General features: G+C 39.7%; 1 protein-coding gene across 1 annotated transcript in view; it reads right to left on the bottom strand.

Moving 5' to 3' along the window:
• LOC122799215 (myosin phosphatase Rho-interacting protein-like) overlaps window positions 1–12,583 on the bottom strand; it is a 2,938,789-nt gene that overhangs the window by 1,256,841 nt on the left and 1,669,365 nt on the right. Inside the window, exon 11 of the mRNA XM_044068133.1 lies at window positions 7,774–7,842. Within this exon, the coding sequence (XP_043924068.1) occupies window positions 7,774–7,842 (69 nt within the window). The remainder of the gene's footprint in view (window positions 1–7,773; window positions 7,843–12,583) is intronic.

The raw sequence follows: 12,583 nt of genomic DNA, 5'->3' as shown, positions 1-12,583 counted from the left end.
CAGCTGCTTGTTTTCTGTAGAAACAAAAAAAAAAGTCTACTTCTGGCACAACCCATCTGTGGACCTCATCCACAAATACATCCCTGTTCAACAGCATTTTGTGAAAATCTGCTTCTGCTCAACCTCCTGAGGAGGGGTGTAAGATGTCCCAACAGTCATACTCAACTCCTGGGCCAAGTACCATGCCTTCGCAGAGAGTCTGCACAAAAGTTATGAGTGGGATCCCCCCTGTTGTTGCTGTACCACATTCTCTGTTGTGTTGCCCAAGATGATATTCATAGACCATGCTTTTAAGTCCTTGGCTGCTAGGTTTCTTTGGAGTATTTTATTGCTAAAATTCCTGACATCATCAATTTGATAAGGATGTGCATTTATTCATTTTGAAATTTGTTTCAGGTCCCTTCAAAGCCTCAGTTTCCCTGAGGAAGCCCCCTAGACATGTAAGGAAACTGCAGAGACTTATCAGTAGCTGGGCTTAGCTTTAATGGGAACCCCAGACTGAGGTTCACTTGTTGTGTCAACCACAAAACTATCCTGACATAAAGCAGCAAGGGGATGGATCTCTGCAAGGGGTATGCATGCTGGCACCATTTGATTCTTTGGTACAACTACAGTTAGGAGGACTAAAAAAAACGTGTACCTCAATGTCCTCAGAAATTCTTTGACAATAATCTTATTTCTGCTGTTCTACAGGACTGAAATACGAGGTCAGGAATAAAACCTTCTCTAAGGGAAAGAATGATCTCTGGTTAGCAGTGTCCAGTAGGGCTCCTAGAAACTGGACTTGTTGGGAAGAGCATCAGCTGTGAGTTGGCGAAATTCCAAGACAGTCACAGAATTTAGAAGCAAGCCTGGGTAAACTGCAGAGCTGTCTCTCCTCTTGGGTTAGGGTCTAGATCAGGCAGTTGTTCAGACAGAGGCAAATGTGGATGCCGTTAGTTTTACAGAACTCAATTACTGAAACTACGCATTTACTAAGCATTATTGCTGCAGTAGATAAACCAAAAGGCAAGGACACAAACTGGTAGACAGCAGTTCCTGTTTTGATTCTTGGATACCACTCCTCAATTCTGGCTGCAGACATGCTGAGGTAGGCCTGCAAGGTTAGCATATTGAAATATGACACTTGTAGAAATTGATTTAATCTTAAGCCTATGAATAGCCTCCAAGGTAATCTTTTCTTAGGAGTAGAAACTGTCTTGAGTAATGCCTTGTGCCTTCTGCCTCCCCTGGTACTCTCTTAACAGACTCCTGTTTTTAAAGGTCCAGCAGTTCAGATTTGATTAAATGTAGGCTTCACTGCACAGACCATGCTTTCAAAGTCCTTGGTTCCAAACTGTAGGAATCTCTCTATTCTTTTTGTAAAGATCATTCATATTAGCATGTATTCCAATCAAAAGAAAAAGTAACTGTTCTCTCTGATTCTATAACTTAACCTCTTCCAACCTTACTTCACTCTACATAGCTTGGTCTATTTTTCATTGCGACTCTTTCAGCATGCCAACTCTGATATCCACTCTGTATATAACGCATGTGTATATTGTACTTTTGTCAGTCTCTCTGTACAGTTGTCATTATACCCTTAAGCCAACTCTGACATTTACTTTGTATATATTGCATTTTGTCTTTCACTTTGTCTTTTTATTTTCCTCTGGGTATTTGGGAAATGCCTGAGAACCTTTGTCTTTTTATGAATTGGAGTATGTATCCTAATCTCAAGATTCTCATAACTGACGTCTTGATTTTCTCCCGCTGCGTCATCAAGCAATCTACTTGTGTAGAAGACAACTAAAGCAGGAGGCTATGAACAGAGACCAGGGCTAACAGGAATGAAGTAAAAATAGGAGTGCTTAAGTTAGAATACTTGTCCACCACGGAAGCAGAGGGAGATGGGATTAAGCCCACCTTCACATGGGCCTACAACAAGAACTCCATCACCCTGGAGTAATCAAAGCTCAGAGTAATATAGGACAGGACAAAGAAAGAACTGACTTAAAACAGGGAGGCCTGAAGGACATTAGCCTGACTAAATCCATATCTGAAGACAAGCTCCACTGTCAGAGTCTTTCAGGAGGCTTAGAAGGTATATCCATATTATCAGAAGCTGGCTCAGAGTCAGAAACAACCACATAAGACATTCCTAGCTAAATATGAACAAGAATCCCTGTGCTTGCTGTCTTTTGGCAGGAGATAATTTGGAATGAGAATAAGAAGGACACCTTTTAACCTTAGATTTTGGTTGAAGGGGATGATCACCTTGCCAAGTTTTACCCTTGCTCAACAGTCTTTTTAATATTAAGTTAATATGTCAGTATCCTCAAGGTTTACTTGTTAAAGCTCACACAAATTATGCATTCTGATCAAATGCAGAGCTTCGAAACAAGTCACACTCAACAGTATGGCAACCCTAAGGAAGGATTTTGTGACCATAAACTGTATGTTTAAAGCCAGTATTCTCCATTAAACCAATCTAACAAAACAAAGCTGCTAATCTAGAAAGGCAAATCAATATCTAGTAACCTAAAATCTGTAAAATGATAGAAAATCACCAAAGGAAAAGCGGAGGAAAATAATGGAGAAGCCACAGCCTTGGGAATAGACAACATGAGAGAGAAAAAAGCAAATTTAACAAATAACTATATATATATATATATATATATATATATATATATATATATATGTATGTATGTATGTATATAGATAGATATGGTTTACAATGAAAAGGCAGAAAAAGTCAGTTACATGACAGGCACCTCCTCAAACAAAGCAGGAGCGACATTCAGAATGTCGACATACAAGTGTTTGTCAGTTCATAAGGAAGTACACAAGGCAGGGACACGAAGCATTGTTGGCAATGGCAATTGTCAACATTAATATCGACAAAACGTTGTCAATGTTGCCACATCGACCTTTGGACCTACTTAATACTCATGAGTCGAGCATATGCGTTGGTAACATCACCATTGGCGCTTTACAATGTCGCATTTTTGATAGCAATCCAATATATATGCATATATATAAAATGGTAAGAAAAGGAAGTATGTGACCTTAAAAGACAACAACAGACTGTAAGGCTGAAGACTACACAGAAAAATCCACACCACAATGATCAAACAGGCTGAGGCTGTTTTCTACTGCTGTTGGTTTGCATGCCACAAAACAGGCCTGGAGTATGGCTAGTAAACCATTACTGGGAGGATGAGAGGAACTACAGTCTGGGAAAGCTTTCTGTTCTGAGCTGACTTGAGGCTGTGAGGAAATCTTAGAGTCTGAAGAGGATGGATAACTTAGAGCTAAAGATGTCATGGGCTGTTCTCCTTTCTCTACCTAATTTCTTACTAATACCCTAAGATTTGGGAGGGAATCAGCCTGAACCAAGGGCACCCAAAGACCTGGAAGTCAGGCAGGCATCCACATGTGACTGACTGCAGTCTATAAGGAATGATGCTTCACAGCAGTGCTCCATATGATGAACACTGTTAAGTATCTATAGTCCCAGAGTTACCTTATGCTCTGGTAAAGAAAATCAGCAAATTCTTTATGGACTCTCAATAATTCCTGAACTTCTGTCCAAGTGTTGCCATTTGCTTCAAGGAAAGTAAAGAAGTTAAATATCTTCAAGACTCCTTCCTAAGCAGCCTGTGGGAATGTACCATACTGCATTTTATTCAGGCTTCTTGGTTAGTCTACTAAACACTGAGGAATAAACACATTTTCTGAATCCAAAGCTTCCAGTTTTCTTTTAAGCTTTTTTGCAAAAATTAACTTTTAGAGGGCTGCAGTGCAGGATTCCTCCACTGAGAAATATACTTTTGTACTACTTTCACACAAACTCTTGAAAGTAAGTATATTTTTTTCAGTTTTGTAAGTATTTCTCTTCTACCACAATGTACTTGCCTGGTATGGTTAGTACTTTAGAAAGATGCTATGCAGATTTGATCTAGTCCAACTGAGGTATCTATCTCCTGTTGCTTCTACATAACAAATGTGTACCACATCATGTGGAAATCAATATAGACAGTTCATCAACATTAAAACTACATAAGGATAGCGCTTAATGGAGATCTAGTGGGAGAGGCAGAAATGATATGAATGGTGTAGCTAGTGAGCGTGCTCTGTTTGCCTAACACATGACACTATGGTGTGCACTATCATCTGTTGCAGCATCCACAGACACACAGTGTGGAAGCAAGACAAGACAGTGAAAAAAGATGACACTGAGATGGGGAGTGATAAAAATTACTGGAAACAGGTTCCACGTATAGACAAGTGCCATATAACACGTGACATTATGCATAATAATTGAGAACATGGAATTTTAATTGCTGAGTCTAGGATGTGCAATGGATCAGGATACTTGCATTATGGTAGGAATTAGGAGGACAGTAAGAGATAGTGTGGTGCTGACGAAGAGACAGAGAACCATAGCAACAAGTGTGTTTTTCAGCACTTACTGCTAAGCTGTTGGATCTTGAAGATAGGTCCAGTATTCAGCAGAACAGCAAAATGCTCTGTGGTTTTTGGGTGGTGCAGATCTACAGTGTTCTAGTTACTGTGAATAAGAGTACTGCTTTTAAATGACTGTAATTTAGTTTCACTCTTCTGAAGTCTGTAAAAATGTTTAATAATGCATACCATACAGTGTCAGCAGTTTACAAGTACACCTACAGAAAGGAATCTATGTAGAGAGTTTCCCAACTGATTTCTTTACTCTGTTGTTTGTGCTCATGCAAGCAGAGAGCCACAGGAAAAAAAAACTGTGTCAAAGCAAAACTTCTTGCCAGTAGTGCCTTCTGAATTCTAACATGTTTGAAAATATCCTAGTGCCTTCTCATGGTGTACAGCAATGCCACACAGCAATTTAGATGTGTGTGATAATGTCATTTTTTAAAAGCTAAGGTTGAAACAAAAACAGAAAAACAAGATTTGGTGATAGACTGGAGCATAAGTGGCACTGTGAAGTGACTTAATGGGCACAAGTGAAAAACAAAAATACAAACATTCCACAGCTGTCTGACAGTTTCATCAAATGAACTTGGCAATGTAGCAAAGGTGGGGTTGGGGGTAAAGGGGACACCTGTCAAAGTGTTAGGGATGGGAGTTCCTGACCTGCATATTGAACTTTTTTTCTGTACAAAGAGGTACTTCTGGTAGTAAATCAATACCAGTTTAAATAACTTCTCTCTTTCTTTCTTTTGCTCTTCACTTGAAAAGCCTGGGGGGTGGGATCTGGTTGCTTACCATCGTAAAAGCCAAAGTCTTTTTTTTTTTTTTGCTTTACATTTGAAGATCTGAGGAGGGTGGGGCACTTCAGGGATGGGCATCAGGTGCTGGATGAGATAGTTAAGTCCCTGATTAAACTGCTATAAACATGGTTCTCTTCTAGAAAACTGCCAAGATAAAACATCTATTAGCATCAGCTGCTTCTCAGCTACAGCAGTTCAATGTATATGCCCTGAAGAAACATCTACCGCACAACCAAAAAAAACAATGGTGTCCTGAACCAGTAATTTTACTTCTTCAGCACAATACCACGTTTCACTGCAAACAAAGACGTACCTCACCAAGTCTACATATTTTCCCTTTTGCTTCTTAAATAACCTACTGATTGCATTCTGAGTCTTGAGCCTCATGGACTAGGGCCACTAAGCAGCAGAATGGTGTAACAAAGTTTGTTGCAGTTTATAAAAGAGACATACACAATAAGGGAAGACCTTGTAGGTGGGTCCTACCCCATTGTGTAACCCTGGTGCTCTATGCAAAGGGAACACATGCAAATGATGTCACTCTCCACCTGATCATATGTGACTCTTAGATATTATCTGAACTGTGCATGGTCTGGTTCTGGTTCCAACTACATAAGATAAGGGACAAATGCATAGCAGCAGTTGGAGTAGTACATTTGAATGCACCAGTCCCCATTCCCTGCTGATCTGTGTCTCGGCATACACAAACTGAGCAACTACAGCAGCACAAAAAAAGTTAAAACACTATTTCATGGTAGGAAACATCCTATCAGCCACTGCGACACCTGTGGAAAGGCAAATCCCAATCTCACATGCCCCAGCAGTGCTGGTCCAGTCACTGGAGGCACTCTGAACTAGACCCCCCCCTCATATTACTAAATAATGGTAATATACATTGCTATGTAGTAGTAGCAATTAAGGGCAAAACACTTATAAATCACCCTCTACTATGACAGCGGAGGAGGGAGCAGACCTACTGTGCTCCCCTATTGTTCAGCTGTCACGTGGTAGCATTTTAAATGTTCCAATATGCAGAAACACATACACCAACAAATTTTCAAACAGTAAATATTACAGGTAGATTTCTGTACACTACAGTATAAAATATGCAATGCAGCAACTGCCATCAGCATTAAAATATAACTAAAAACCACAAAACAGGAACCAGCACTTCCAAAAACTAATAAGGCAGTAAACCAGTGCCAGAATACGTTGAAACTCCGTCCAAGCAGTTTATTCACAAGCCAAATATTCCTGTGGAGGAAGGGAGAATCGCTCTGAAGCCATTGCGTGGGGGGTTGCCTCACTCCAATATGATTTACGCTTTCAATGGGTTAGCAATAAGCATTATTTTTTACTTTTTTTAAAGTAAAATGTTTTGGGCTGTCACATTTATTTAGACAACCACGTACAGCTCGGTTTCCATAACAGCAAAAAGCAGCCGGTACATCAGTGAATATGGACCGACGATAAACAATGGCTAACGTCACGCAATGGCTTCAGAGCGATTCTCCCTTCCTCCACAGGAATATTTGGCTTGTGAATAAACTGCTTGGACGGAGTTTCAACGTATTCTGGCACTGGTTTACTGCCTTATTAAAATATAACTAAACAATCTGTATTTGACTTTTGCCTTGAGACTGTTTCTAATAAAACTGTTTATTGAAAGGCCACAGTGTGAAGAGCTGTATTATGCTTTAAACAAACATGGTTCCCACAAATAAAATTTCCCATGCACATAGAAGACCACACAGCATATAATGTAGCTCTATGCTGAAAGCATACCTTTGCTGGAGATTTCATGAGCTATACATAAATATTGTCCACAGTCCATTAAAAGAGTTGAAAACAATGATGCTTGTCTGCTGTTCTACAGCAGTGTGATTTTGGTTTTAAGCTGCAAATTAGCACTGGAAGTGTGGGCAAGACACATTGCACACAACCGATTTTTAGGGGCTGAGCATAACAATGACCATGTCCAGTCTGCGGAAGAATGCCTTGTATCTGTCCCATATTACTAATGAATTCATCTGAAAGACTAGATCGTAAAATCTCTTCAGGAAGGGTATTTCATGCATCCAGTGTCCAATTTGCAAAACCATGTTTTCTCACACAGCTCCAGATCCACACACACTATAGTTACAAACTGCATCCTCCTTTTGTTGGACATGATTCTGAAACATGCTACTCTCATTATATGTTAATGGAGGTGGAGATGGGAGTTTGGCATAATGGTTAATGTATTTACCTTGCAGGCACAAGGTGCAAGGTTTGACTCTCACATGGCATAATTAGCTAGGCTTAAAATGGCTCACAAGGGCAGTTAGCTTAGTACTAATCTATGAACCTATGAAGCAATGAAGTTTTACATTTTTTAACCATGTAAGACTCCCCCCCCTCCCAAGACACACACATATATACATCTCCTCAGCAGTATAAAACATCCAAGTTCTAAACAATAATTTTACACAAGACAAAATGAAGCTGTATTAAAGAAACATTCTTTCTTATGTGTTTTAAAACTTACCTCTTCAGCAATAGAATCTTTATAATACCGCAGACTGCTGTCTGTGAGAACAAACCAATACTTTTTCCACTATAAAATAAAGAAAAAAGACATTATTACCAAAATAATTAAGGCAACTGTTTAATTAAAAAAAAAAAAGAAAAAGAAAAAGGTTCACATTTCCAGAAGAAGCATGCTTCACATTATGCCAAATTATTCTAACCAGTTTTGGGTTGACAATATTATGGATACCTACAAATGGGAGCATAACATATTTTATCATACACTCCCATTCATCTGTCATCAACAGATCAGAAAATACTAGACTATTAACAGCAATACATTCTGCAAACAGTGAAAAGACAAAACAATGCTCATATAGACAGATATTCAGAGCAGTCCTGCATGAGCATGCTCCAATTTGTGTACAATAACCAGTCACTTCCCAGCCTTCCCTGTGTCTTGTACCAGAAGGTACAGCCTTGTGCATGTACACTAACCATAACAGTACAAATTCAAAGACAGATCACTATAACAGGAAGTCACAACTTGGCTGCAACTATTTTGTAGTGCATGCAGCGCAGTGACTAAGCTCTGCTATCCAGAAAAAGACAAATTCTATAGCAAAAGACCCAATCTTAACAACTGTTAAACACCATCTTCCTCACTTGCTAAGATCAGGTATCTCGCTAGCCAATTAAACCTACTAACACTGGCCAGCAAACGACAGCAGCAGAATACCAAAAAGTTTATATAACAATGGCTCATCACCATTCAAGACTGAGAATGCTGATTGGAAAGCACAGCCAGTGTGCCCGCTGTAAATCAAGCATATACCACAAGAAAAAAGGTCCGGCCACTGAAACATCTGACTGCACTGTAACAGCCTATACTGGAAGAGCAGGTTAATCACAATCCAGCTGCAACAAACTTTGAAAAATTGCTGAAATTAAATTAGGCCATATAGATGTTATCTCAAAGTTTTGAATGAAGCCAGAGAAGCAATGCCTATAAGAACCCCGGCTTTGTAGCTCTGTAGGAGGAGTAGAAGTGTTAAAATTGTTTTATGACTTCCAGGAGCAGCAGCAGATCTGAGCAATGCTCTTGTGTGTGTATTATTGACATGTAGGTGCTAAAATCATGGCAGCTTCTAGTGATGGGGGATAGTGCGGGAAACATAGTCAGATCACCAGATGTGTGTGATGTCATTCTGTACGCCAGAAATAATATTTAGATATTGGTAAGAGATTGCTCTCAGTATTCTATAGTTTGTTCTTGGAAACCTGACTAGAAACTCCCCCGTCTAAATCATCTTGCCTTGCAGTAGTAAATAACTTAACTAGAGAACAGTAATTATTTTAGTCAATCACGAACAGATAGTGAGATTAGCTAAATACTGTTTTTTTCTGCATATGTTAGAAACTTTCCTTTGGTGTTATTTTTAATATTTTCTGTGACTGAAACTCTGGTGTTTATTGTAACTATATATCTAGTACTTTCATGTTCTTTTATTATTTACTATTAAATATATTTAAACTTTTCATTGTGGCTTTCCATTTTTAGAAAATATTTAAGCTTTGAGAGTAGTTGCATATTTATTTGGTGATACCTCTGGCCACTCCTGAAAGTCTTGCTGTTTGGTCAATATTACCATTTATATTAACATTAACTTCACTCAGTATAGTTGAGCACCTTTTTAAGAGACTTACAGTAACTGACTGGTGGCAGTGAAACTACCTTATAGTATGGACAGAAGGTGGCATAACTAGTAAGCCTGTCCCAGCCTTTCCCGTGTGTGCGTGTGTGTGTGTCAGCTACTTCAAACAGGGACACGAAGTACTGGTTTCATAGAGAGGGTGTTGAACACAGCTGTAACAGTGGACAGTCTTACTGGGGACCTGGGGAGAGACGGATATAGAGAAATCTAGACACTGGGCTGACTGTGTTCCCTGTGATCTCTTAAGGGAAACTGCACTTGATGCAGACAGGTCTGCATCTGGAAAAATTGAGTGCATCCATTTGTATCCCAAGTGAATGCCCCTCTCCAGTGTCAGTGGTCAGGATTCAGGCTCCTTGATTACTGGCCCAGAGTGGGGACTTGCAGAGTGGCCAGACTTCCTATCTGCATATGCATAGAGGACAAAGCAAAATACAAAAGGTACACTGCAAAACTAAAGAAATAAAAACACACCTGACTTTCCTTGCATTTCTGCACTGTCCCTCCTAAAATATTAGCAGACTCTCACACCTCTCAACTATCCAGATTTTAGCAGAATGTCCAGATTTTTGCCTTGTAGTTTTGGTCTGTTTCTCACAAAAAATATTTTGTTATAGCAAGCCACTGAAGATTGAACTCAAATAATAACAGACATTTCAGGTTTATGGCTTCATACCCTTTCAAAAATGCACACTACAACAAAACTTATGAGAGGAACTTTCTAAGTTTATAAGCAATATTTAAAGTATGTCCTTATTTTTGGACCACTGTTCACCAATTATGTGAGGCTTTGTTTAGGTTGCTTACATTCTGTAAAACAGCAGTGTTTTTTTTTTTCTCCATTGCTTCTCCTGCACTGTACTGATTTACTATGCAAGCGTGGGAATTTAAGTCCCATATGCATGTTTGGTACACCAGCAAACAGGAAGAATGTGGAGGAACACAAATGCTGTTACACAAAGACAGTATTTAAGAAAGGTAAGCACTTTCTTTGTTAAATAATATCACCGTATAATAATCACCTATGACTGAGTGTGGGTATCACAGGATTAAACCATGGTTGGCTTTGTTTAATCACGCAGGCTTTACCTGCATAATCAAACCATGCCAACCCTGGGTTAATCCTGCGATACCTACAGCCAGTCATTGGTTATTGATAAATTTACTTCTGCCTGCTGTCTGTGCCAGTACTGTTGATCTGGATCAGTGGATTTGGATACAAGATTCATCAGAGGCAGGACTAAACAGATAATGGTTGAGACACCTCTTTGCTTGACTTTGAGAGACCCCTCTCAAGCTCCTTAAATGCTAAAGAGACAATTCAGGCTGTGAAAGTGCTCTTTTGATCCAAAAGTGGGACTGGAGGGCAGCCCACAGCTCCAACCCATCCTGGCTCCTAGGCAGACAATGAAGCTAAGCTGTTGAGTGCCAAGTGGAAGGGACAGATCTGAAAACTTTAGAGTTGTCCCTGACCCCCTGAGCCTTGGCTCTAGGACTCATACAGACCAAACTGTGCCAGAGTCAAGAGAGTTAGGGAAACCACTGGAGTTGAAGTTGAAAAGGCTGCCTGCTCCAACATTAGTGCTCTAGCGGGAAGGCCCAGATCAGTGGGGTCAGGGTCCAAAATTCGAAATGGAATAGAAGGAAACAGTGGAAGGGCAGCAAGGGCTGTGCCAAGAGTGACCTCAAAGGATGTGGCACCGGGATGACCCCCAGGTGAATCTGCATCTGAGGGAACCTCTGCTTCATCCCATTGGCATCTACTCCTGAAAGACTCCTTTATTACAGAAGGATCTAAAATGATGAAGCCAACAAAGGTGGTTGAGAGGACTGCCATTCCTGTAAAAACGAACAGTGAAGCCTGGGACTCATTGCTTCAGACAGAAGCACGGAGGAGGACTCGGAAGTCTGATCTATTGGAATTCCTAATGTGAATGTCGTGGAATTTCAGGAGCTTGCTTAGACTCCAAAGGATCCAACGACAACTTCTTAGATTTTTCTATCCTGTTCTCTGATTCTCTCTCTCCTCTCTTTTTTTTTTTTGACTCGTCTCTCTCTCCTTTTCTTCCTCTGTCATAGGCTTAGCTTTTTCAGGAAGATTTCTTGGCTGGAGAGGAGACTTCAGTAGCAGACACAGCTGAACTTCCCACTTCAGCAGGAAGTTGGCCCCACCAGAATAAGTTTGCCCTGCATCCTTGCAGTGCTCTGTGACCAAAAGAAGCACAAGCTTCACATCCCTAGGCAATAAACACATATAGAATGTGGGACCTGTAGCGATATCTTGCGCCCACAGGCCACTTTTTAAAACCAGCAACCTTGTCTGACATACTGATGACTACCTTCAAACAACTCAGCAAGCAAAAACTTGTTAAACTTAGCAAACAGTAAAGACTCTATTACAATGAACAAAAAAGATATGAAAAGGCAACAGTTACACTGGAAAAATTGACAAGAAATGTAGAAGGAAAAACATGCTAAAGCAAAGTGAAAAAGTTTCTTTTTTGTTTGTGAATATCTGTATGTGGAGGATCTGAGAAGAAAAGGAGAAGTTAAGCTAATAAATTAAATAAACAAAATTGGCTCTTTGGTAATTTCACACCATAAACTCCATACTCCTAGAAAGGCACATATTGTGTATAAAAAAGCAGATGTCCAAGCAAATAAAATGACAAACAGAACTTTAATAAATGTAAGTTAAGCTCTTTCATCCCTACAACAAACTTGGGACTTCTTCAGAGCAATGTCATACCATATATGAAGGGTTTCAGAATGAAATGGAAAGCCTGGAGTATAGACTTAAGAACAGAGGATACAATCAGAGATAAATTCAGCAGAATTTATCAGATATCACTGTTTTAAGGGAGGGTGCAGCGGTGCCCTACTTTGGACCCGCATGGATGATATAAGAACAACGAAACAAGACAGCATTATTATTAATAACCATCTTAAAGTACCCTTTTTCTTTACCAGTGATAATAAGAATCTGGTTGAGATTTTTAGTAAGAACTGGTCTATTTTGAAGGTTGACACAGAAATCAGTGAGTTAGTTGGTGAAAGACCTAGATTCCTGTATAAAAACAGGAAGAATTTGAAAAGACTCCTCTGTTATGATAG

Source organism: Protopterus annectens, chromosome 4.part0 (assembly GCF_019279795.1).
Source record: "Protopterus annectens isolate FY-2018-M chromosome 4.part0, PAN1.0, whole genome shotgun sequence".
Lineage (NCBI taxonomy): Eukaryota > Metazoa > Chordata > Ceratodontiformes > Protopteridae > Protopterus > Protopterus annectens.
This window is presented reverse-complemented; position numbering and strand designations above follow the sequence as displayed.